At 44.5% G+C, this 25,960-nt stretch overlaps 1 protein-coding gene, 1 long non-coding RNA gene and 1 other non-coding gene across 4 annotated transcripts in view; 2 read left to right on the top strand and 1 right to left on the bottom strand.

The window, feature by feature from the left end:
• Window positions 1-21,106, top strand: part of NCAPD2 (non-SMC condensin I complex subunit D2) — a 30,602-nt gene extending 9,496 nt beyond the window's left edge. For both annotated transcript variants that reach the window (XM_003410638.4, XM_010590821.3), the window contains exons 3-32: window positions 4,667-4,742; window positions 5,015-5,073; window positions 5,555-5,736; window positions 6,044-6,186; window positions 7,944-8,071; window positions 8,144-8,267; window positions 8,448-8,595; window positions 9,667-9,864; window positions 10,205-10,339; window positions 10,603-10,690; window positions 10,795-10,975; window positions 12,061-12,185; window positions 12,557-12,784; window positions 13,102-13,276; window positions 13,607-13,691; window positions 15,555-15,688; window positions 16,024-16,156; window positions 16,255-16,339; window positions 16,417-16,584; window positions 16,938-17,107; window positions 17,864-17,975; window positions 18,051-18,174; window positions 18,257-18,412; window positions 18,746-18,923; window positions 19,012-19,106; window positions 19,598-19,678; window positions 19,831-20,014; window positions 20,203-20,332; window positions 20,444-20,599; window positions 20,860-21,106. In XM_003410638.4, coding sequence (XP_003410686.1) covers window positions 4,667-4,742; window positions 5,015-5,073; window positions 5,555-5,736; window positions 6,044-6,186; window positions 7,944-8,071; window positions 8,144-8,267; window positions 8,448-8,595; window positions 9,667-9,864; window positions 10,205-10,339; window positions 10,603-10,690; window positions 10,795-10,975; window positions 12,061-12,185; window positions 12,557-12,784; window positions 13,102-13,276; window positions 13,607-13,691; window positions 15,555-15,688; window positions 16,024-16,156; window positions 16,255-16,339; window positions 16,417-16,584; window positions 16,938-17,107; window positions 17,864-17,975; window positions 18,051-18,174; window positions 18,257-18,412; window positions 18,746-18,923; window positions 19,012-19,106; window positions 19,598-19,678; window positions 19,831-20,014; window positions 20,203-20,332; window positions 20,444-20,599; window positions 20,860-20,945 — 4,067 coding nt within the window. In that variant the 3' untranslated portion in view covers window positions 20,946-21,106. The remainder of the gene's footprint in view (window positions 1-4,666; window positions 4,743-5,014; window positions 5,074-5,554; window positions 5,737-6,043; window positions 6,187-7,943; window positions 8,072-8,143; window positions 8,268-8,447; window positions 8,596-9,666; window positions 9,865-10,204; window positions 10,340-10,602; window positions 10,691-10,794; window positions 10,976-12,060; window positions 12,186-12,556; window positions 12,785-13,101; window positions 13,277-13,606; window positions 13,692-15,554; window positions 15,689-16,023; window positions 16,157-16,254; window positions 16,340-16,416; window positions 16,585-16,937; window positions 17,108-17,863; window positions 17,976-18,050; window positions 18,175-18,256; window positions 18,413-18,745; window positions 18,924-19,011; window positions 19,107-19,597; window positions 19,679-19,830; window positions 20,015-20,202; window positions 20,333-20,443; window positions 20,600-20,859) is intronic.
• Window positions 5,156-5,477, top strand: LOC111750891 (small nucleolar RNA U85). The gene has a single exon (XR_002785948.1). It is a non-coding gene; the product is annotated as a small nucleolar RNA U85 (small nucleolar RNA).
• On the bottom strand, window positions 10,224-25,952 carry LOC135231250 (uncharacterized). The gene is made up of 3 exons (XR_010321930.1): window positions 25,174-25,952; window positions 16,964-17,087; window positions 10,224-10,332 (listed from the first exon to the last, which is right to left on the bottom strand). It is a non-coding gene; the product is annotated as an uncharacterized LOC135231250 (long non-coding RNA).
• Window positions 25,953-25,960: the final 8 nt, after the last annotated feature.

Raw genomic sequence — 25,960 nt, 5'->3', positions numbered from 1 at the left:
TGTGTTTTTCTCAGGTAAACAGAGTTGGATTTAGCCCAAATTTGCCAGGGGAGTACATGTGCTGTTAACTAGTGGAAAGAATTAGAATTAGAAATATCATGTCTAACAATAGGGGAATTGTAAGTTTAATTAAGATTAATGCAGTCAATAGACTATTATACAGCCATCAAGGTTTTATAATAAGGTTGGAGAAATGATTATTGTAAAAATAAATTTCAAAAAGCAAAACAGAAAAGCGAATATGTGATGTGAGCTCAACAATGGAAAGACTATGCATAGTAGAGTGAAAGAAATTAACCAAACGTTAATAGTGCTTGTTTCTCTTTTCTATACTCCTTTACAAAAAATTTACCAAAAAACCCTGTGAGCTTCTATTATTACTCCCAATTTAAAGAGGAAACTGAGACTTAGTAAGCTAAGTAACTTGGCCTAAAGTCAGTAAACCAGTTGCTGTTGAGTCAGTTCTGACTCACGGCATCCCCGTGTGTATCAGATTAGAACTGTGCTCCATAGGATTGTCAATGGCTCGTTTTTCAGAAGTAGATTGCCAGGCCTTTCTTCTGAGGTACCTCTGAGTAGACATAAATCTCCAACCTTTGGGTTATCAGCCAAGCGCCTTAACTGCTTGCACCCCCCCCCCCCCCCCAGGGACTTAAGCCAGTATGTAAACCTAAAGCAGTATGACTAGATGACTAGTGGATAATGCTTCAGGGAAGTAAAGAGTGATATGGACTGGACAGAGAGACTCATTGGATAGAATACAAATAGGTCATTAGTAATATTTGAGAGAATAGGTTTTAGATTGGTAAGTCTCAGAAACTAGATTTCAAGAAATGGAGAAAGATTAGATAAAATTTTAAAGGGACACGATAGCAAGGTCAAATGAAAGGCATGAGGGATTGTGTTGATTTGTTTGTTTTAAAAAAGAAGAGCAGTTCCTGGAGAGGATAAAACCAAAGGTATTTGTAGGAGAGAAGTCTTGACAGTAGTGGGACAGATTAGCTTTAGAAGAGAAGACTTTTTCCCTTGAGACTGAAGCAAGGAACGGGAAGATGTCGGCAGAATGATTTGTTAATGGGGAGGCAGAATTACGTGAGGGTCTCATTCTTTTTGGTAAATAGAAAGCAGTCATCTACTAAAGAAAAAGAGGCAAAAGTGAAAAGAAAAGTATAAAGAAAAAGGAGAACATCTAGAATAGTTGCTATGAGTAGACTGCTATAGAGTCAGTAGGAATTGGAGGAAAAAAGCTTGTTGAAAACTACAGAAGACGAGGTTGTAGTTGGACAGCGTAACTCTGTAATGAGTCAGTAACAGGAGTACATACAAGGTTCTCACTTTACCTTCTAGGCAAACCAGCTTGGGCTTACAGAAAGGAAAAATTTGGTAGAATTCTTTCCTTCCACATCCACAGAGAGGGCCAGATGTACAACTTGGTTCAAAAATTATCCAGCCCCCATACTACTCTGGAACTCTTGTAGCTTATAAGGCGTAATTAGACTCTTCTCTATCCTGAAGTTTGTATATAAAAGCAGTACAGTCATAGGGGGAAAAGAGCACTGAGTTTAGAGGTCAAAAGATCCTACCATTTTCACGTTTTTCAAAATATAAAAAACAAAACCCATTGCTGTTGAGTCGATTCCGACTCATAGAGACCCTATCAGACAGAGTAGAACTGCTGCATACAGTTTCCAAGGAGCGCCTAATGGATTCAAACTGCCGACCTTTTAGTAGCAGCCGTAGCTCTTAACCACTATGCCACCAGGGTTTTCTTTCAAAATATATAGGTAGTGACAAATGAACCTAGCTATATTACAATGTATGACATAACTATTCTAAAGGGAGTGAGGAAGGAAAGAACTAATCTAAGTAACTTTGAAAAACTGGTTTGACTGTATACAAAAGAACTTTACACAAATATCGTAAGCTAGTTGGTAAACTTGTTTTTCTTAGGGTTGTGGGTTAATAATTCTGGAACTGCTTTATGTGTATACTCCAAACCCGTTGCTGTTGAGTAGATTCTGACTCATAGCGACCCTGTAGGACAGAGTAGAACTACCCCATAGAGTTTCCAAGAAGTGCCTGGAGGATTCAAACTGCTGACCTTTTGGTTAGTCTTAACCACTATACCACCAGGGTTTCCATGTGTATACTAGAATTAAGCAAATAATATCTAAATATGTTGCAGTTAACGAAAGCTAGGTTTTTCACTATCTGAGAATGGAGTTACAAATAAGAAAGTGGGGAGGGGGCTAGAATGAATCCTGGAGTTTAGATCAGAATTGGAGGTTATCAGCATGAACTCATATTTTTAATGTATGTACAGAGACATAGAAATAGATATATAAGGGTGTGTGTGTGTGTGTGTGTGTGTGTGTGTGTGTGTGTGCCTACTTCTGTCTACCTAGAAGGCCTAAAACCAATGATAACTCAATAGCAGTGAGCCTAACTACTGCCTAGAGTTTGGTTTCTAAATATTATTCTCCCATAAAAGGAACCAGGAGTTCGTTGAGAATGACTGATTCCGGGGCTAGGTCAGGGAAAGTATAAGATGAGCCTGGAACACCTTGTGTTGTCAGAAGGTAAGGAAGGACTCAAAAAGTAAAGGGAGCATGTCAAAAGGACACAGGCCAGATGGAAGGAGTTCCCAACAGTCAAATCTGGAACAATTTGAGCAGCAAGATAAATAACAGTAATAGCTTAAAATACACAAAATAAAAGAAATATCTGATACAAATAAATAAATAAATAAGGGGAAAAGAACAGCTCATCCTTATAGGAGCATTCCCATTAGTAAATGTAGAAGGAATGATGGAAATAGAAAATCACCGTTTGCTAAACACCACAGTAAGAATTGTGGGTGGCAAGAATATTTGATGGATGCTAACATTAGTGTGTAAAAGTATGATGAGAAATGGGATATTTGCATAGTTCCAAAGTGTCTGCCTTTAAAACACTTATTTATTGTAAAGGAGAAAATAATAACTTTACAGTGGAGAACCTGGCAAACACTACCTTAACCAAGTAATCAAACTTAACATTACTAGTAATAGGATACTGATATACTGAGAAGCACCCAGCCCCATTCTGTGGTAGTCTTGCCAAAATGCATAACCTCAATCTAATTATGAGAAAACATTAGACAAGCCCAAATTGAGGGATATTTGACAAAATAACTGGCCAATACTTTTCAAAAGTGTCAATATCATGACAGGCAAAGACTGGGGAACTGGCCCAGATTGGAGGAGACATGACAATGAAATGCATCGTGGGATCCTGGATTGGATCTTAGACCAGAAAAAGGACATAAATAGGACACTTGGTAAAATTCAGATAATGTCTGTAGATTTATTGCTGCTCTTCTTGTTGTTAGCTACCCTCAAGTTGGCCCCCAGCTCATGGCGACCTCATGCGTAGCAGAAGAAAACGCTGCCCAGTCCTGCACCATCCCCATGATTGGTGGCAGATTGGCCTGTTGTGATCCATAGGGTTTTCTGTAGCTGATTTTCACCAAGCCTTTTGTCTGGAAGCTCTGCTGAAACTTGTTCAGCATCTCTTATGGATTGAATTGTATCCCCCCAAAATGTATGTCAACTTGGCTAGGCCATGATACTTAGTATTGTATAGTTGTTCTCCATTTTGTGATCTGATGTAATTATTTTATATGTTGTAAATCCTACCTCCCTGATTTTAGTGAGGCAGGATTAGAGGCAGTTACGTTAATGAGGCAGGGCACACACAATCTATAGGATTAGGTTGTATCTTGAGTCAGTCTCTTGAGATGTAAAAGAGAGAAGTGGCCAGAAAGGAGAAGGACCCCCTACCACCAAGAAAGAAGAGCCAGGAGTGGAGTGCATCCTTTGGACCCAGGGTCCTTGCATAGAGAAAATCCTAGACCCAGGGGAAGACTGATGGAAGGGCCTTCCTCCAGAGCCAACAGAGAGAGAAAGCCTTCCTCTGGAGCTGGCACCCAGAATTGGGACTTCTAGTCTCCTAAACTGTGAGAGAATAAATTTCTGTTTGTTAAAGCCATCCACTTATGGTATTTCTGTTATAGCCTTGCTAGATAACTAAGACAGTAAGTATCACAGCAACATGCAAGCCTCACTGACAGACAGGTGGTGGCTATGCACGATGCGCATTGCCTGGGAGTTGAATCAGGGTCTCCCACATGGAAGGTGAGAATTCTGCCACTGAATTAGTTAATAGTATTTAATTAATGTTAATTTTTGGTTTAGAACAGATTCTTATACTATGGTTATATATAAGCTATTAATATTATCTAGGTGAAGGGTATAAGAACTCAGTACTTATCTCCAACTTTTTTGTAATTATAAAATAAAAAGTAAAAAAAAAAAAGATCCTGGGTTTGGATTTACTACTAACTACTGTCACTCTGAGGGCTAATTTCTTTTCCCCTGAAATAAGTATAACAGTGTCTGCTTTATCTAGCTCAGAGAGTGACAAAGCTCAAGTGAGGCTCTGTTAATTGTAAGACATGACAAATGTAAGTTTATTGTTGTATTTATAATAGGTGACATTGAGATGAACTGGCAGTCTTCTTTGTGATTCTACCTATAAAACCAATTAAACTGATTTTCTGTCATGGATAAAATTTACCAAAAAGGGCTTTCCCCTCTGTATTGATCAGCTTCTTTCATCTTTATAGCATTTCAGGCCGCCTTCCGAGCCCAGGGGCCCTTGGCTATGCTGGAGCACTTTGACACTATCTACAGCATTTTACAGTAAGTAAAGTATCCAGCTAGTACTTTAAAAAAGGAACTCGTGGCTCTTTGTCCTAATTTTGCATGTTAGTGCTGAAATTCCAAATTATGGATTCACTGAGAAATGGTTCTTGGTGCTGGTATCTCTCCTGATGACCATTTTCCCAACTTGCCACCATGTTTATTCAGTTGAGCGATTTCACACATGTTAAGTATTAGATTGCTCAGGTTAGATCTGTTAGAATGGACTCTGCAGGTTCCTGTCTCACCCCTGCACTTTCTTTCCCTCGTAGTCACTTTCGAAGTATAGATCCTGGCCTCAAGGAAGATACTCTGGAATTCCTGGTAAAAGGTGTTTATGGGTCAGGGGTAGGGGACGGAAGGTGGGTTTTGGTTGTTGTTCTTGTGTGTTTACTATTTCCTATATTTTATTAGCCACATGATGATATCAAGGCTGTTGTGATTCAGTTGGTTTGGCTAAGTCCTAGGACCTTTGGCCATCTATTAAGGTCTGTAATCTTGGTGAGCGATACAGAGTTGTGTGCGTTCGCTGTAAGGGCAGACCCACAGGAATTTTGTCCTACTTTTGAACTACCTCTTTGATAGGGGTGATTCTTCCAGTTACCAGAGAGAAACCATGGTAGCTGGAGCGAGAGAGTAGGGACAGGGCATGTTCAGGGTCAGGGGTCCCAAAGGACTTAGCTTGTATTGTGACCACTGAGAGATGAAACACAGATCTTTGGTAATCTGATGGCTGCAAATGCTAGATGTTTTAAGGTTGGGGTATATGGGACAAGTGAATGAAACTGACTCCCAGATTCTGCCCCTCCCAGTGGTATCCCGCCATTCCCAGGAACTTCCAGCTATCCTGGATGATGCAGCTTTGAGTGTGTTGGATAGAAGTGCCCACCTAAACGCCCTCAAAATGAACTGCTATGCTCTGATCCGCCTCTTGGAATCCTTCGAGACCATGACCAGCAAGACAAGCCTCACGGACCTGGACCTTGGTGGGAAGGTAATTTAGAGTTCCTGGCTCACTTGATTTGGGGTGTGTTAGGGTAGGGGAATTGATGGGAAAGAAGGGAATCCAGGGACCTGAGAATCCTCTGTCCTCATTTTGGGTTTATAAGGAAATATTCAAAACCATCATAGCATATCCTTCCTTGATAAGCCGCTCTTCTGTATTTTGGAACTTGTAGTACCTCTTTTGTGTTACCTTCTATCTTCTCTTGATCCTGGATAGTTTGAGCGCTCGGACTAGTAGATCTTGACCCTTTTTGTTTCCTTATTTTTTTTCTAAATGTATACATGATTCTTTCCAGGGTAAGAAAGCCCGGGCCAAGACAGCCCATGGCTTTGACTGGGAAGAAGAGAGGCAACCAGTTCTTCAGCTTTTAACACAGCTGCTCCAGTTGGACATTCGTCATCTGTGGAACCACTCAGTTATTGAAGAGGAGTTTGTCAGGTGGGTGATTAAAATGGCTACAGATAGTACCGAGATGTGAGGAATGAGGATTCTGTTGCTAGATAGGCCCTTTTCGTACTTCATTTCATGCCTCAGCTCTATCTGTAATATATACAGGTACAGAGGCGTAAAATGGAGTTGTTAGAAAGTAGATAATGGAATGTTAGAAACTGCTGTGAATTTCCAATCTCTAATGCCCATTTATCCATTGATAAAATGTATTTACTGAGAATCTCCTAGGTTCATGGCAGGCATCATTATAGAAACTGGAAACAGTAGTTTCTGCCCTCTTGGAGTTTATACAATAGAAAGGAAGGCAATTTTTAAAATAAATAAAATACATGGTATATCTTATGGTTTATTACTCTGGAGAAAAATGAGGTAGGGGAGGTGGGAAGATGGAGGAGGGTTGCAGTTTTAAATCAGCTGTTCTAGCAAGACCTCTTTGAGATGGTGGCATTTGAGCAAAGATGGAGAAGAGATGAATGAGAGCTATGAGAATATCTGGAGGAATAACATTCCAGGAAAGGTAACAAACAAGTGCAAAGACCCTGAAGAAGGAGAGTGTCCAGTATCTACGAGTAATGGCAGTGAAGCCAGAGAAACAGCTGCTGAATAAGGGCAAGACGGATAGGCTACCAGCTCGGAGAAATAGTGGGGAGCCAAACTGCAGAGCCTTGTAGGCCTTCATGATGACTTTGGCATTTCCTTAGAGATGAGGCCACTAGAGAGCTCTGAGCAGAGCAGTAAGGTATTCTGACTTGCCCTTTAGTAAGGTCATCCAGCCGATGTGTTGAAACAGACTGTGGTGGGAAAGGGGAGAAGCTGATAACCAGTTAGGAGGCTGTTAAAGTAACTCAAACAAAAGATGGTAGCTTACATCAAAGAGTAGCAGTGGAGAGGGGAAGATGTGGTTCGATTCCATCCCTGTTTTCTTAGGTAGAGCTATAGGGTTTATTGGGAGGTTGGTTGTGAGGTATGAGGGGAAGAGGGACCTGTGAGGATGACTTTTCCAGAGCTTCGGCCTGAGCATCTGGAAGGGTGGCGTTGCTGTTAACTGAGATGTGGGGGAGGCTGTGGGAAAAGATTGGAAGTTCTGTTTCGGAAATACAGAGTTTGAGGTGCTTATTAGATGCCTAAGTAGACATGGCAGTTTTGGCTGTTGCATGTGCAAATCTGGAGGTCAGGAGAAGGTTTGGGCTAGAGATACACATTTGGGAATATGATGGTATTTATATAAATGGTATTTAGCACCATGAAACAGAATGAGGTCATGAAATCAGTACATGTAGCTGGAATAGAGCAGAAATCCAAGGACTATACCCTAGGGCACTTCAGCATTCATGGGATGGAAGAACCAGCCACAGAACTGAAAAGGGAGTCTGGCACCCTGGAAGCCATTTAAGCATATATTTCAAAGAGAAAGGAGCCACCAGCTGTGTCAAATGCAGCTGGAAGTTTAAATGAGGACTGGAACTATTATCTTTAGCAGTGAGAAGTAATTGGTGACTTTGTCCTATCTTTTATCATGTATTTAGGCACTGTATGACCATCACAACTAGTTCAAAGTTGGTAATCCTGGAAGGAGTACCTATCTAGGGTCAGCAGAACAAAACGACTTGGTATAGAAGGTGGTAGATAGAATGAAAAAAACTAGAAGACCCTGTTAGGGTATAGGGATAAAATATGAATGAGGCAGGACCCTGATAGGTTTAAGTCAAGACAGCTGATTCCATCATCTTGCTCTCTTCCTTCAGTTTGGTTACTGGCTGCTGCTACCGCCTTCTGGAGAACCCTACTATTAGTCACCAGAAGAACCGCCCCACCCGGGAAGCCATAACACACCTGCTGGGTGTGGCCCTAACACGTTACAACCATATGCTCAGTAAGCTATACCTTTGCTTTGCCCTACCCTTCTCATGTTCCCCATAATTTCTCATGGTCAGTACTTCCACAGGTGCTACTGTGAAGATTATCCAGATGCTGCAGCACTTTGAACACCTGCCACCTGTATTGGTGACAGCTGTGAGTCTTTGGGCAACTGATTATGGAATGAAGAGCATAGTGGGAGAGATTGTAAGGTGATTCTTCTTGCTCAGAGTTTCTAATTCTTATATCCTTGGGGAGGAGATAAAGATTGGAAATACATTCTCTGTGTAACTCTAGATCCCTTCAGATATTAGACACCAGTCTTACCTTCCCTTACTGGGAACTGATTAACTGAGTTATGGTGCTATGGCTGTGTTTTCTTCCCTGTGTAGGGAGATTGGACAGAAGTGTCCCCAGGAGCTGAGCCGAGACCCTTCAGGGGCAAAGGGCTTTGCAGCTTTCCTGACAGAACTAGCAGAACGTGTCCCAGCTATCCTGATGTCCAACATGTGCATTTTGCTAGATCACCTGGATGGAGAGGTGGGTGATCACCTGGGGACCTCGGAGGGTTTTCTGGGAGGTTTAAAGTCTACTGTTGAAAGGTGGTTTCTTAACAGAACAAGAAGATAGCTTTTCACATGAAGTCAAGTTAGTTGTCCAGGCTTATCAGTGTGGCCATTCCTTCCTGTAGAGAAGCACGTCAGATTTATTGGATAAGGAGCCTTTATTACTCCTATTTCATGATCACACTGACTTTATCCAGGTCTGGTAGGGGATATGACAGTTCCTTCTCTGCTGTAAGTATTGTGAGAGTGACAGCTTTGATTCTGAGTTTCATCCCTTCCTCAGGAAGAGGCCTCTTGCCCTCATCTGGCTCACTTTGTTTTCTCCAAACATGAGCTTTCTCAAATCAGCTTGGGTCATCTCTGGATTCTCTGTTATTCTTGGATGCTAAACTGGCTGCTTCCCAGACGGATGCTGGGCATCTCTAGGTGAATGTCAAGGACAAAGACAGTCTACTCATTCATTGATTTATTTTAATTTCATGTTCAAGACCTTGTTGTCTGGCTCTTGGCCTGGCAAAAACCTTTTACTCTGTTTACCACCATATTCTGTAGTGGACTTGTTTGGCCCCCTAGGGTTGAATTCTGCTTTTCTGTATCTCATTCTGTGTTAGTACGATGTGGGAAGGGAATTGGGAGGGAAAGGGGATGTTTCTTATTAAGGATCAAAGACTTTGAAACCTCAGGTGAAAGATAATAATTAATGCTTTTTGAATGTGTGTTGGTGGGTGGATATGATTTCATGTTCAGCTGCCACCATGGTTACTTGGTGAGCCTTACAGGGAAAATTGTTTTCAGCTTTTGCTGATTTTGTCCCTGCATTCTCCTCTGAGCAAACCAGGCCCCTCTGGGATCCCACTTTTCCCTACACCACGAGAGGTGAATACCTAGGCAATTGACCAGAAAAGTCATAGCTAAGTATAAGCAAGATTAACTCGTAAAGGCCTTGTCTTCTCTTTGTGCCTGGAAAAGCATGAGAGTTTAGGGAAAGGAGAGTTAGTGTTGGAGTGCAGAGCCTAGTGCCAACTTTATTTTCTCTCTCTCTTAGAATTACATGATGCGCAATGCTTTGCTCGCAGCCATGGCAGAGATGATACTGCAGGTTCTCAATAGTGATCAACTGGAGGAAACAGCCCGAGACACCAGAGACCAGTTCTTGGACACCTTGCAAGCCCATGGCCATGATGTAAACTCTTTTGTGCGGAGCCGTGTTTTGCAGCTCTTCACCCGAATCGTCCAGCAGAAGGTAAGCAACCTTCTACAGCATAAATATAGATGGTATGCTCACAAGCCAAAGAAAGAGGAATCCAATATTGAAGATAAATACCTGTTCCGAAGAAGAGTTTAGCATTCGAATCTTTACTATAATAAAGGTCTTTCTCTACCATGGACAAGGATGCCTGGCTCCATTTAAAAACAATAATCCATCTTACCCACCACAAAGAATACTCCTGAACTGCTTTAAATCTCATAGAAAAGTTTCTTTAGAATGAATGGGTAGCTTAATTAAGAGTATACTTCAAATCGCCTTGAGTAGAGTGGATGATGTGGGATGTGAACTGATCCTCTCTTCCTGCTCCGCGTAGGCTCTCCCCCTGACCCGTTTCCAGACAGTGGTGGCGTTGGCAGTGGAACGGCTGGCAGACAAGTCGGTGCTGGTGTGTAAAAATGCCATCCAGCTGCTGGCCAGTTTTCTAGCCAATAATCCCTTTTCCTGCAAGGTAAGTAGAGTTGGTTCATCCAAAAGAGAAGGAAAGTAACGCAAATGGGGATAAAATTACCATATTTCATGCAAATAACACGTGTTATATGTTTTTTTACCAGCCACGCAACTCCCTTGCGCAGTACTTTCCTATGCACACTATGCACATAGTGTGTGTGTGCCCGTGCACGCACACACGTGTGCATGTTATTTACATGAGCACGTTATTTGCGAAAAATACGATGTGACTTAGTGACCGTGGTGTTCGTTCTACCTTGGTAGCTTAGTGATACTGACCTTGCTGGACCACTGCAGAAGGAGACCCAGAAATTACAAGAGATGAGGGCCCAGAGGCAAGCTGTGGTTGCTTGTAAGTAATTAGTTACTGCCTTGGAGTCCTCCCACCTGATAGCCTTCTCCCTATAGTCAGTAAATGCCAAGGAAAGGGACTGTAAATGAGACTTTCCCGTTCAGCCGCAGTGCTGGACCCAGAGGAGGAGTGGGAAGCCATGCTACCAGAGTTGACATCTACCTTGCAGCAGCTTCTAAAGCTTCCCCAGGAAGAAGAAGAGATTCTTGAGGAAATTGCTAATACAGAGACTGCTGAAGAAGTGAAAGGGCGGATCTGTCAGCTGCTTGCCAAAGCTAGTTACAAGTATGTGAAAAAATGAGATACTTTCTAGTGACCACTCTTCAGCAATAGACCCTTGGTTATTTCTTAATATCTGAGGTTTTTGCCTAACAGCCAGCAGGTTTTGCTCTCTGCTTTCCTATCTAGTCTAAGTTTATAAGTTTTTATGGCTTCTCACTACAACCTTTTCGGTAGTTGGGTGTTATCAGATTTTCTTCCCAATTTTGCAGATAAGAAAACAGGCTCAGGTTAGGTGACTTGACTGTCAGGCAGCTAATAAATAAGTAGCAGACCTGGCCCTGAGTCTTCTGATTACAAATCCAGAGTTGTTTTGCTTTCAATTATGAGTTTAAACATATATCAGAGCAAACTTTTTAAAATAACTTTTTTTAAAATAGAAATCTACTTTTTAAAAATTAGTCAATACCTTCACATGGTACAAAATTTAAAATTACAAAAGTACATGCCATGAAAAATTTTCCTTCCAAACCTGTTTCCAGGCTAGCTGGTTTCCCTTCTTACAGGAAAGCAATGTTATTAGTTTATTGATCATTCCTCTAGGGATAACGTGTAGACATACAGTCAAATGTATGTTCTTTTTTCCCCTTTTTGGCACATGTGATAGAATTCTATGCCTATTGGTGTATCACCTTGCTTTATTTCACTTAACTATCTTAGTGATGTTTTCGTATTTATACATTAATAGCTATCCCATTATTTTTTACAGTTACGTAGAATTCCATTGTATGAATGTACCATAAGTTAATTAACCAGTTCCTTATTGAAAGTTTATATTTTGCAAACTTTGATTTAGCCAAGTTTTTAAACCGGTATTTGGAGTAGATGTGTGATTTTAAAAGTTGTAAAAGCCGTATTTGAGTTCTTTAAGATAGCAGTAAATCTTGTCACTTCAGAAGTAAGAACAGAAGAATGTTCTGAGCCCTACCACAGAGTATGTGCTTCTCAACTTTTTAAGCATGGAAAGCACTCTTTGCTTTGGAGCAGCAGGTTGAGGGTTTTGGTGAAATCATGAGGTAGCCTCCCTTCCAGAAAGCACAGGGCAACTCTTCTGGGTCCTAACCTAGTAGCTGGTTTGTGGATTCTTTCAGGCAGGCCATCATTCTCACCCAAGAAGCTACAAGCTACTTCCAGGAATCCAAACCCTTCAATCATATGGACCCAGAGGAGTCAGAGGAGACCAGGCTCTTGAATCTCTTAGGAAGTATCTTCAAAGGTAATTCCTTTTCCTGCCGTCAACAAACTAAACATTTCGACTATCATTCGTTGGGCCTTTACTTTTTGCGGTACACTGGCCTGGCTAATAGTCTACTGCTGGAAGAAGCCAGAGAGATGTTGGCAGTATATCTGCTGTGGAGTGGAAGCAGCCCAAAGGCCTAAAATTGATAGTCACAGGGTATAACAGGGTACTTCCAAACCATAGAGAACTTTAGAAATCTTTTTTGAGATATGGACCAAGATATTTTAAAATAGGTTCTAATTCCATACCTTCCTATTGTGGAAGGAAATACCCAGGGGTGTTTATAGTTGTTGGATTCCCCCATATATCCCTGAACAAAAACCATCCTGTAATTCTCTGACCCCTAGGCATGGTAGCTTCCACACAGGAGAAGAGTTCCCAGGGGTCTGCAGGGCCCACGGGCCCAGAACAGGATAAGCCCAGTATGTTAGAGCCTGAAAAATCCAGGGAAAATGAAGAACTGGTGAAGCAAGAGATGCTGGTGCAGTATCTGCAGGATGCCTACAACTTCTCTCTAAAGATTACAGAGGCCATTGGCATCATCAGCAAAATGATGTATGAAAACACAACCACAGGTATGCTGGGTCCCTTTCTGTAACGAGTGGGTGTTGGGGTTGGAAAAACCAGCCTTGTCCATATTTTATTGGTATCTTTCTGCTCCTTTAAAAGGCAGTGATTCTTTCTTGTTGTTTGCTTTGTATAGTCCCATGGAGCTCATATGTTTTAATATAGATAGCATTTTATGATAAAGAGTTATAGAAGGAGTCAACATTTTTAGGGAAGAAGAGGAAGGATTCCACTTGAATGTTGCCACATTAAAAAAAAGTTATGTTTTTAAGTATTGGGGGAGTTGTACCAAGCAAATGGATGACGTTTCTGTCTGTCCTCTCAGTGGTGCAGGAGGTGATTGAGTTCTTTGTGATGGTGTTTCAATTTGGGGTACCTCAGGCCCTGTTTGGGGTACGCCGCATGCTGCCTCTCATCTGGTCAAAGGAGCCTGGTGTCCGGGAAGCTGTGCTAAATGCCTACCGCCAACTTTACCTCAACCCCAAAGGGGACACTGCCAGGTATGTGGGGTACTATTGCCTTTGCTGACTTATTTTGAGAGGTTCGCTTCTCACAGGACTTTTCTAGTCTTCTGAAGGAGGGCAGGCATCCTTCTAGAGGAGTTAGGAATCCATAGGCAGTAGGTCTATAAAGGGGCTTAGGGTAGGGCTGAACTTCCAGGGATGCCCATCCGATGCAGTTATTTGACACTGTGGTGGGATAGCCTAGTTACCTGTTTGTCAAGTTAAATTTGTAGTCTTTATCAGTCCGTCTCTAGCTTCCTGGAATGCTGTGAAAGGTGGGCGAGTTGGGGAAAGTGTTAATGACCCTGAGCTCTGCTGTACCCACAGAGCCAAGGCCCAGGTTTTGATCCAGAATCTCTCTTTGCTGCTAGTGGATGCCTCAGTTGGGACCATTCAGTGTCTTGAGGAAATTGTAAGTCTCCGCACTTCCCCTTTCTTTATTCATTTAGCGATTATTAGTGATCACTGTGTGTTCAGCAATTTACTCAGCCCCATGAAGAAGTATAAGACTATTAGGTTTCAAGTTCCCAACTTTAAAAGAACCAATAGCCTAGTTAGTAGTCACAAAACAAAAACATTTATAGAACAGTGTAGCAGCTGTGCAGTTAAGTGCGAGAATAAGTGGCACAGGTAACGCTTGTAGCAGTACCACCAAAAAACCAAACCCAGTGCCGTCAAGTTGATTCCAACTCATAGCAACCCTATAGGACAGAGTAGAACTGCTCCATAGAGTTTCCAAGGAACGCCTCACAGATTTGAACTGCTGACCCTTTGGTTAGCAGCCGTAGTATTTAACCACTATGCCACCAGGGTTTCGGTAGTAGCAGTAGTAAGGCAATAATGGCAACACTTATATGGTGTTTAACATACGCCAGGAACTATTCTTAGTACTTTATTAATAGGAATTTGTTTAATCCTCACAACAATCCTAGGAGATGGTATTATTTCCATTTTACAGTGAGAAAGCTGAGGCACAGAGAAGTTAAGAAACTCTTAGTTATAGCTAGTTAGTGGCAAAGTTGAGATTCAAACTCAGGCAATAAACGCTCCAGAAAAACACTCTTAATTTCTATACTATGCTAAGGAGTACAGAGAAGAGAAGAGAGTAGTGAGGTGGAATGGCCAAGGAAAACTTCGTGAAGGCATTAGGACTTGGATCTTGAAGGGTGTGTAGGATTTAAAGAAAGAAGGGAGAGCATTTCAGACAGAAAGCCGAGAAGGAGCATGACCCACATCAGGGAACGCAGAAAATTGTGTTCTGGCTCAAGATTGTTACCGGAAAATGATAACAGAGTTGTGAATGTAGGTTGGAACAAATTGTAAAGTCCCTAAATGCCTTTGAGAGTCTAGAACTTTACCTTATTAGCCAGGGACCCCCCAGCACTGTAGTGAGACAGATCTGCTTTAAAGCATTTGGACTATGGGGACAAAAGGTTGAGATGGTGCTAGCCACCAGCTTCCACTGGGAGGAGCACTACTGCCAGCCGCATTTCTCTCCTCAGTGGGGAAAAGAAAAGGGCCTGGTGGTGACAGCTGGCCTGAGAGCTCATGGACTATCTACCGGTCAGGAGCACCTACACAGGCCAAAGGAGAGCAATTTCAAAATGATGAGCAGAGGTCTGACCTGATGAAATAGATCCTTGGGGAGACTGATCCAGCAGAAGCACACAAGATGAGTGGAGAAAAGAGGTTAGGGACAGGAAGGGCACTGCAAAATGCTGTAGATGTGCAATGACAAGGGGCTAGACTCTGGGGGCTGGGGGATAGGTATAGAATTAGGTTTGATGGAAGACAAATTTTAAAGGAAGAATAGGCAGGATTAAGTGACTGGTTCATAAAAAATTGGGTGACTGTAGTTTTAAGCATATGTGACTTAAGATGGTACCGTTGGCAAAACAAAAAGACCGGGAAGGATGATAACTTACATTTTAGACATTTCAGTTGTGGTAACAGCTAGGAAACCTACTAGGGATATCTAAGATGTAGTCAGAACAATAGATCCCGATGGAACTCAAAAGATGACTTTCACTGTGTCATCTTCATAGAAGTAGTTTTGAAGGCGTGAAAGTAGAATAGTAGTAGATAATAGGAAAAAAACTACCTCTCCAAGCCCTCAATTTACTTTTTGAGCCTCATTTCTCCTTTTTCATTCGTAAGTATTGTTTTTACCCAGTTTAGGTTCTCAAAAATCTTTTCAGAGACATGGGCCAAGGATAGGGGGAATTACTGTTTTTGAAATTAAAATTGGCCTGAGCTCTTTCTCTTTTCTCTTCAGCTCTGTGAGTTTGTGCAGAAGGATGAATTGAAACCAGCAGTGACCCTGCTGCTGTGGGAGCGTGCAACCAAGAAGGTCCCCTGCTCATCTCTGGAGCGCTGTTCCTCTGTCATGCTTCTGGGAATGATGGCACGGTGAGGCTCAGATCCAGACAGAGGAGAGCAAAGGAAGGTCTGGGAAGGTTCCCTTTGCCTCAGTAATAGCAGTCACACCAGCTGAGCTCTATGTGAGTTGGCTACCTAAGTGGAAAATAAAATAGTGAAAAGTACCAGACCCCCTGTCCCCCTCTGCCTAGTAGGAATAGCAAGATTCAGTAGAGCAGCAGGGATTCAGAGGGTCTGGCCCTGTGTCAGAGCCTCACTGTAGTGTTTTGAGGCTCTAGAAGCCCTGCAGTGGGTGCTGGCACCTACCCAGAGTCTTGTCTGTTGGTTCCATGACTGGCTTTAACTCTGTGTTCTCTTTTTTCTAGGGGAAAACCAGAAATTGTGGGAAGCAACTTAGACACACTGGTCAGCATAGGGCTAGAGGAGAAGATTCCACAGGATTATCGGCTGGCCCAACAGGTGTGCCATGCCATTGCCAACATCTCCGACAGGAGGAAGGTATGTGGCTGGTTATGACCAAACTAAGGAGAATGGAGATCCTCTTACCCACTCTCTATACCCACCCACATCCTGTCTTACTTTTTGGTTCTCTCCAGCCCTCTCTGGGGAAACGTCACCCTCCCTTCCGGCTGCCTCAGGAACACAGGTTGTTCAGTCGACTGCAGGAGATGGTCACAAAAGGTGAGCTATCAAGAAAGGCCTTGAGCAGAGCCAGGTCCTTTCTCTGCAGTGGACAACTTCTCCCTTCTCCTGTACAGGCTTCATCCACCGAGACCCACTCTGGATCCCATTCAAAGAGGTGGCAGTGACCCTCATTTATCAGCTGGCAGAGGGTCCTGAGGTGATCTGTGCCCAGATATTGCAGGACTGTGCAAAGCAGGCCCTAGAGAAGCTGGAGAAAAAGAGCCCCTCCCAGGAGGACCTGAGTAAGTAGGGCAAGAGGGATAATGGGCCCAGTGGGGGGCAGCCAGTTAGGTGGCTTTTCCTGCTGGGCCAGAAGCCACGCTGCCACCACCACTTTCTCTAGCAACTGCTCACTCCCTCAGCGCACACTGTCTCATTTACCGAGAAAGAAGAGCAGAAAGGGCTTCCATTTTTGTCAGTGACATTGGGCTAGTTACCGCCCCCATCTCCCTACCCTCCCACCTCCATCTCTTGATTCTGCGCTAGTTGGAGTAGCAAGCACATGGGCAAGAGGAGGATCAGTAAAAACAAGATGCAGGGGCCTGAGACTTGTTTATGTCTTTTTCTCCCTGCCTTCCCTCTCCACCTCCTCCAGAGGAGACTCCCATGCTCCCCACTTACCTGCTGATGAACCTGCTGTCCTTGGCTGGGGATGTGGCTCTGCAGCAGCTGGTCCATTTGGAGCAGGCAGTGAGTGGAGAGCTGTGTCGCCGTCGAGTTCTTCGGGAAGAACAGGAGCACAAGACTAAAGGTCCAAAGGAGAAGGTGAGTGAAGCAAGCACCTGAGCATTTGGGTTCATGTTCCAAATATTTCCCACATTTATCTTGGGTCATTCACATTTCCTTCTGGGGATCGCAGCTTCTCTATTGAATGGAGTAAAGAAGAACCTCTGCCTCCTTGCTGCTACTATCTGGGGAAAGATTAGTGCCAACAAAGAAGGAACAATCTGTCCATGTTCACCCAGGAAGGAAAGTTTTAGGTGAATACAGAATATCAAGTTAGAAACCTCAGCATAAAATAGAGGCTCTATCCCAGGCAGTGTTTGTTTTAAAAAAAATGCACACACCAATCCCTCTTTCCCATCAGGCTTGGTTACTGGGCCTGACACATGATGGAAACCTTGTGTGCTCTCTGCTAGAGGCAGTGATGTCTTACAGACAAATAAGACACAGAGCCTTGCAGAATGGGATGTCTGACCTTCTCTGTGACCTTGAACCGTTGTTTGGCATGATCTTATCTGTTTACTCCATACAGGAAGTTATATATCTTCTATGAGAATAAGTTTAAAAAGAAATGTAAAAACATGCTTTGACAACTTAAAAATAAATGTTGGAGACCTACTTCTCTGCCTGTTCAGTTCAGAAATCCTTTCTCTTTATAGACACATTTGGAAATTCTATGAATGGTTTTGCAGAATTTGCCTTTAGCCAAATCCATTCATGTTGGGCAAAATGAACTACAGGCTGGATTCAGAAATGCTGTCTTTGCTCACCCATGGTTCCCTGCTTCTTCCCCTGTAGAATACAAGCTCTGACACCACCATGGAGGAGGAGCTGGGGCTGGTTGGGGCTACTGCTGATGACACAGAGGCTGAACTAATCCGTAGCATCTGCGAGATGGAATTGTTGGATGGTAAGAATAATTGCTGAGTGGCTTTCTCTCCAACTGAGATAACCTATCGCAAACTCAGAATTGTTATTCTAACAGGCAAACAGGTCCTGGCCGCCTTTGTTCCACTTCTGCTTAAAGTCTGCAACAACCCTGGTCTCTATAGCAACCCAGACCTTTCTGCAGCTGCTTCACTTGCCCTTGGCAAGTTCTGCATGATCAGGTAGGCCCTGGGTTTGGCACTGCCTTCTCAAGGAGGATGGAGGTGATAATGGTTTCCCTGATGATCCTCTCCTTGCCCCCAGTGCCACTTTCTGTGACTCCCAGCTTCGTCTTCTGTTCACCATGCTAAAAAAGTCCCCACTCCCCATCGTCCGGTCAAACCTCATGGTTGCTACTGGGGACCTGGCCATCCGCTTCCCCAACCTGGTGGACCCCTGGACACCTCATCTGTATGCTTGGTAAGAGACCCCTGAGAGCTCTGGGAGTCTGTAGTTAAGATGGTGTGAGAATCACTAAGACAGTTCTCCTAGTCTTTGGCATTACCTTCAACATCTGTTTGATACTTGACTTGTGCAGGTCTCTGGCTATGACCCTAAAGGGAGTAACCCCCTGTCTGAAACCTTGACTATAAAGTTTGCCTTTTTCCCCAACTCGTTTCCAGCTCTAGCTGGCTTTCTGATCTTTGAATGGCACATTATGAGGTAATAGATTCCTGCGGTGGGTCTTTCCTGCCAACTGTTCGGGTGTATCCCACAGATCTTGGTCCCAATAACTTGGAATTTCTTTCCTAGCCTTCGAGACCCAGCTCAGCAGGTGCGCAAGACAGCAGGGCAGGTGATGACCCACTTGATCCTGAAGGACATGGTGAAAGTGAAAGGACAAGTGAGCGAGATGGCAGTGCTGCTTATTGACCCTGAGCCTCCGATCGCGGCCCTGGCCAAGAACTTCTTCAATGAGCTTTCCCACAAGGTGAAGAGGCAGAGAGGCAGTTTAGGGCTTGCTGTAGAAGGAATATGTAGGTGACCTCATCTCTTTAACAGGATTCTGTCTCTTCCAGGGCAATGCAGTCTATAATCTCCTTCCAGATATCATCAGTCGCCTGTCAGACCCTGAGGGTGGGGTGGAGGAAGAGCCTTTCCACACCATCATGAAGTACAGTTCCCTGGGTCTTGGGGCACGTTTTTCACGTAGCATGGTGGGAAAGCACAGGATTAGGAATTAGATAAACCTGTGTTTCAGTTCTAGCACTGCTACTTTTTAGCTGTATGGCCTTCAGCAGTAACTTAACCTCTATGTCTCTTTACTTCTCTATAAAATGAGGCTAATAACATCCACCCCTTTGTTTTCTTGAGAAGGTTAAATAAGATAAAGTTCCTGAAGTTGTGGCAGGCACATAGTAGTGTTCACTAAATGGCAGCTGTTTTTGTTAATTTCTATTCACAATGAAAAATACTGGGGGGTGGGGGGAAACGAGGACCCTCCTCTGGGATGTGGGAGAGGGTAAGGGGAGCAGGGATGCAGGCAGGGGCCATGGCAGAGAAGATGCTTGAACTGAGTGGGTGCCAGGTGAGGGTACAGGTAGTCTGAGTGGCTGAGGACAGGCTGCCCCTGGGTGACCGCACCTTGCCCTCTCCCCTGTGCAGGCAGCTCCTCAGCTACATCACCAAGGACAAGCAGACTGAGAGCCTGGTGGAGAAGCTGTGTCAGCGCTTCCGCACAGCCCGGTATGTTGCCCGCTCAAGTTCTTCGTGCCCTGCAGGGAAAAGAGACCTCCCCTGCCCAGTGGAACCCCTAGGCCTGTGGGAGACCGATGAGGAAGGGTGAACTTTTACTCCATGGATGTCCCTGCTCCTCACAAAGCCCTTTTTATCTGCAGAACTGAGAGGCAGTACCGGGACCTGGCCTACTGTGTGTCACAGCTGCCCCTCACAGAGCGAGGCCTCCGAAAGATGCTTGACAATTTCGATTGCTTTGGAGACAAGCTGTCAGATTCAGCCATCTTCGGTGCTTTTTTGTTGGTTGTGGGCAAGCTGCGGCGTGGAGCCAAGCCCGAAGGCAAAGTGAGCCACCTGCTCTCCCTAAGCAGCAGTCTGAGGCACTGACATTACTGTCTTTCTTGTCCCCAGCTTGATTGCAACCAAGTTACCAGAGCGACCTGAGATAGATCTGTCTCCAGTTCGTGTTTCTTTTTAATTATAGAGATAACTATGTTTCTAACCCTGCTCTTACCTTCCCTTTCTCCCTCCAGGCTGTAATAGATGAATTTGAGCAGAAGCTTCGGGCCTGTCACACTAGAGGGGTGGATGCACTAGAGGAGATTGAGATTGGCCAGGCGGGGAGCCAGAGCGCCCCGTCAGCCACCAAGAAACAATCTGCTGGTATGTGAGGCAGCCCCATGGGTGGAGAGACTCAGGGTCTGCATTCTGCTGTTCTTTCCTGTTTTGCTTTTTTTTTTTTTTTTTTTAACTCCTGTCTCCCTGCCTTTCTAGTTTCTAGGCACCAGCACCTGGCTTCTGCTGCCTCAGACGATGACTTTGTGACACCTGAGCCCCGCCGTACTGCCCGTCGGCATCCAAACACCCAGCAACGAGCTTCTAAAAAGAAACCCAAAATTGTCTTCTCAAGTGATGAGTCCAGTGAGGAAGGTATGATACTCCCTCTTGGACTTGGCCAGAAGGAACATAGCTTGGGGTAGTGAGGTGGTTTGATCAGGTTCCGCTCTGGGGGCCCAGGACCTGATTAAGTGTAGATTCCCTCAACCCCAGACCTCTGGGTTGTCTTCCTCCAGTGTAGTTTGGGTTATATTTCTGTAATTGGTCTGGGGCTCTCCCATTTGTTCTTTGAGATTTATTTTTCACCATCTTTGTGATTCACCTTTTTCTCTCTTGTCCAATTCTTTCAATAGAGCTTTCAGCAGAGATGACAGAAGATGAGACACCCAAGAAAACAACCCCCATCCGCCGAGCATCCACCTGCAGACACAGGTCCTGAGAGGCCATCTTGCCTGTTCCCGCCCCTGCTGTGCAGGGGTCCTGTGAGGCCTCCTGAATCCCGTTCTCCTTGTAAAATATTTGTTTACCTGCCTCCTAATTTTTTAATACATAGATGATCTTTGTAAAGAAAGGCATTTCTCTTAAACTAGTTGAACTGGAGTTGAGCCACTTTGACTTTGGAGTATGTTTGCCAGTCTCCTTGTTTTCTAATGAAGAAATGTTTTTATGTACTTTTATTAATTTTTTAAAATTATATTGTATTGTGTTTTCAGTGAGAGTTTACACAGCAAATTAGGTTCCCACTTGACACTTTCTACACAAATTATTCAGTGACATTGGTTACATTTTTAACAATTTGTTAATTATCCTGGTTGTTGCGTTTCCAGTAATCTAGTTTCCCTGCCCCCTTACTTTCTCATCTTTGCTTTAGAATAATTGTTGACCATTTGGTCTCATACAGATGATTTTTTAAAGGAGCACAGTACTCACAGGTTATATTCTTTATTTTATGAGCCACTCTGTTATTTAGCTAAAAGGTAACATCAGGGGGTAGTTTTGGTTCAAAGTTTAAAGAGTAACTCAGGGAGATAGTCTAGGGAACTCCTCCAGTCTCAGTGGATCCAGTAAACCTAGATTTTTCTTTAAGAAGTTAAGTTCTGTTCCACATTTTTCTTCTGTTCTATCAGGATCCGTATATTGTGGCCCTGATCAGAACAGTCACTAGTGGTAGCTGGTAGCTAACAGTAGTCGGCACCATCTAGTTCTTCTGGTCTCAGGGTAGATACGGCCATGGTTCATGTAGACTGTTAGTCCTAACAGACTAGTTTCTTCTCTGAGTCTTTGGTTTCCTTCTTACTCTTTTGCTCCAGACAGATAGAGACCAGTAGTTGTATCTTAGATGGCCCTGGCCATTCACAAACTTCAAACCCCAGATACTGCTCACCAAAATAGGATGTAGAACATAAACTTTATGAATTTATATTAATGCTGATTGACCAATTTATCCCACGCCACGAGACTATGGTCCTAAACCTTCAAACCGAGAAAATCAGATTCACAAGGTATTTGCTTATGTCTAAGAAGTATCTGTAACTGTATCCCTTTGTGACTTATTATATATATGAATATATACGCATGCATACACATACACATATAGTTACGTCTGTTAAAAAAGAACAAAAAAACCCAAACTCATTGCACTCAAATCAATACCAACTCATAGCGACCCTATAGGACAGAGTAGAACTGTCCCATAGGGTTTTCAAGGCTGGTGGATTCAAACTGCCAACCTTTTGGTTAGCAGCCGAGCTCTTAACCTTTACTCCATGCACCAGGGCTGCAGTTACATCTACATGTGTATACATAGGTACACACATATACAGTCATGCATCACTTACATCCACAATAAGTTCTGTCAGATAGAACGTTATGTGATATGGACCTTGTGCGAACGCCAGATTACATACAGTCAGTCCCTGGATTACGAATGAGTTGTGTTCCTAAGTTTGTCTTTAAGTCAGATTTGTCCGTAAGTCAGAACAGGTACAATTCATACCTAACGTCAATTAGTCAGATGTTTGTCTTAGTTTATATAGCGCACCTTCCTATACATAAAAAATACGAAATACTTCCAGATACACTAAAACACCTTTAACAATAATACAGTGCACATGGCAAAGTGGTATCTGTTCCTTATTACAAACCATTGTATGTACCTTGGTTTTTTAATATTATAGGCTTTATGGGGCTAGGTTCATACCTACAGATTGTACGTAAGTCAGACATTTGTAACCCAGGAACTTCCTGTATAACATGGGACCACAGATATATATGCAGTTGGACGCTGCCCAAGTGGATGTTATGCAGCACATGACTGCATACCTATACATATATACACATACATAACCACACACATTTTTTTCTTTTTTGGTTGGTAATGTTGCAAAATTATATATGTCTTACCCTTTACTAAAAATGTCTTTTTGTGTATTTCTCAGTGGCATCCTTTACCTTGGTAGGTCAACCGTACTTCATCCACGTTCTGTGCTACATTTCCCATCACCTAAAATAACAAGTGTCTACTATCTATAGAGTGATTACCCCTCTACTCCCATCCCTGGTAACCACCAATGAACGTTGATCTCTATATATATTTATTCTTGTTTTCTAAAAAATTCAGTCATGTAATATTTGTCCTTTTGTGATTGATTTATTTCACTCAGCATAATGTCCTCCAAATTTATCCATGTTGTATGTTTCAAGAACTCACTATTCTTTATGGCTGCATAGTACCCCACTCTATGTATGTACTAATTTTTTTAATCCATTCATCCATTGATGAGCACTTAGGTTGTTTCCATCTTTTTGCTATTGTGAATAGTGCTGCGGTGAACATAGTTGTGCATATGTCTGTTGGTGTCTCTTGTATTAGATATCTGGGGCACATACCTAGAAGTGAGATTGCTGGATTATAAGGGAGTTCTGTTTCTAGTTTTTTGAGGAAGCACCATACCATTTTCCATAGTGGTTGTACCATTTTACAATCCTACCAGCTGTGGGTAAGGGCTTATGTACTTGTAGACATCTTTCCTAAGCTTGTGTTTGTTTTATCTTTCACACTAAGGCCAGATTCAGGCAGCAGATAGAGACAGGGTTGTCAATCCAGAAAGAGGGTGGGCCTGGAGTCCTGGAGCCTGTCTCAAGTTTGACAAGCTTCATGCTCCCTCTGTGCTTTTTGTTTCCCTTCTCAGCCTCCCCACCCTGCACACATGACAAGATTGCTCCACTGTGAAGAATTATGCCAGTGTCTACACTCCAGATCAGCGATTTTCAACCTGGGGCGGTTTTACCCCTCAGGGGACATTTGACAATGTCTGGGCCAGTTTGAATCCAATAGCCACTCCTTGGAAACCCTACGGGGCAGTTCTACTCTGTCCTATAGCATCCTTATGAGTCAGAATCGACTCAACGGCAATGGGTTGGAGTTACTTTTTACTGTATAATTGGGGATGGGGCTGCTACTAGCATCTAGTGGGTAGAGGCCAGGGAATCTGTTAAACATTCTGTAGTGCACAAGATAGCCCCCCACAACAATCCATGCCAGAAACCCCGCTCTAGACCAAAGGCTGGTTTGCTCTCTGCCCTCCCCACCCCACCACCCCCACTGTTCCCTAATCCCATCTCTGAATTCCGGTGAATGACCTGGCTGGGCTGATTGAAAGGTCAGGTCGTGATCCCCTCCAGTTCTAGAGAGAGACAAGCACTGTCTACCCGGGATTCCTCACTACGAGGAGGTCTGCAGGAGGGAGGAGGTCGAGCCCCTCAGTTGCAGGCCATAATGCTGAGCCTGCCTCCCCCAAAGCCTGTCCAACTTCCCAAGCCTGGCCTCTGTGAATCACCTGGAACAGGAGGCAGTGAGTGTGCTGTCATGACGACACTGGTGGCTCTGCTGTCATGACAACAGCAGATTGCATCAGTAGTACTTCCTGGGCACTGAGCTCCCTCTTTTTTGGGGCAGAGGACAGTAATGAGAAATGACAAGCACAAGGCAAAGGGGAAAATGGTGCCTCAGAATCGTGCTTTAGGCAGCACAGGAGCACGGACCGGCTCTAAGGCCCTTTGTGGGGAAGGGTAATGAACCTGGTCAAGCCTCAGCAGGAATGGAACTTGTCTGCCTGGGCAGGCGCCTCCTCCTCCACTTGCTTCCGCCAACCAGACTCAAGCTCTAGAAAGCTCCCTCTGCAGCGTGGCGCTTCCCACCCTCTCACCATCAGGTGCCCACTTGCCCTACTATTGCTCTTCGTGAAAAGCCTGGCACCAGCCATGCTGTTGGCTACTAGGCATGGACACAGCCTTGGCTCTGAGGCCCCCAGGAGGGAGGGCAATCCCAGAAATGGAAAGACTAGGGCTGGAGTGAGGGTGCCGGAGCCAGCGTGCTCCCTGCCTTTTAAGCAAAGGTCAGCTAAACTTAGTTACAGGCTTTCAGCTAAAAGGGCAGGGGTCTGGTCTCAGATTACACTGAGCCAGCAAAGAGGCTTTTGGATCCCCCTCCCCTGCACCTGTTGATGGGCAATGTCTATTCCCCTACTCGCCTCAGAGCCCTAGTTCAAGTGTTCAGAACCCTAGCCCTCCTTTCCCTCCTGCGTGTGGTGTATGGGGGGCTGCTCTCACCAGGTACCCAAGGAAGACCCTCTTCCCCCCATTTTTCCCTCTTCTGGACTCCTTACCCTGCCCCCATCATCCACTGGGTGAGCAATCAGTGAAGGAGAGTCCCTGGCTCCCAGGCCAGCCTGCACGTCCCAGGATAGGGAGGGACTTCCGCCCTCACGTCCCGCTCTCGGCTCTTGGGCTGGAGGGGGCGGAAGGGGTACTGTCTCCCAGCCTGGACGGCACAGCCCTTAGGTTCCCAGGAGCGACTTTGTGGGAGGCCTCTGGCCCCACACCAGCCCAGTCCCCCTGGGGCCGCAGCCCGGGGCCGGGAGAGCAGCTGGTGCACACAGTGACTGGTTTGTCTGCCCCAATTATCAGGCCTCCGAGCTGCAGGACACGGTGACCTTCAATGCAAAATCGCACCCCCTCCTCCCCCAAGCCCTCTGCTGAGCCGCCTCTTAAGGCGCCACAGCCCAGGCCCCCGACCTAAAGACGCCGGGAGCCAGCGGATGAGGATGGGGAGGTGGGGGTTGGGATAGGCTCCGCAGGAGGCGGCTCGCCCCTCCCGAGCCTTTTCCTCAGCTGTTCTTGTGTCACTACCGAAGAGCCTCGAAGAGAGGTTCCTTTCCTTCCTCGCCCTCTCCGCCTTTAAAAAACCGGGGAGAGGGTGGCAGCGTGCAGCCGTAAACCGCCCCGGGCTCCTACTCCAAATCATCCCACCAGCGCCCAAAGTCCTCCCGTTTCATTCGCACAGCAACTTTAATGTCTGTCACTCCTTGATGTCCTCATTTCTCATCAGGGCCCCTAACCTTCAGCTGTAGTCCCACAGTCCGGTCCTGGGCTCCACCACCGCCCTCCCCCCTC

Source organism: Loxodonta africana, chromosome 4, assembly GCF_030014295.1.
Source record: "Loxodonta africana isolate mLoxAfr1 chromosome 4, mLoxAfr1.hap2, whole genome shotgun sequence".
NCBI classification, from domain to species: Eukaryota; Metazoa; Chordata; class Mammalia; order Proboscidea; family Elephantidae; genus Loxodonta; species Loxodonta africana.
Note: the sequence above shows the minus strand (reverse complement) of the source record. Positions and strands in the feature narration are given on the sequence as shown.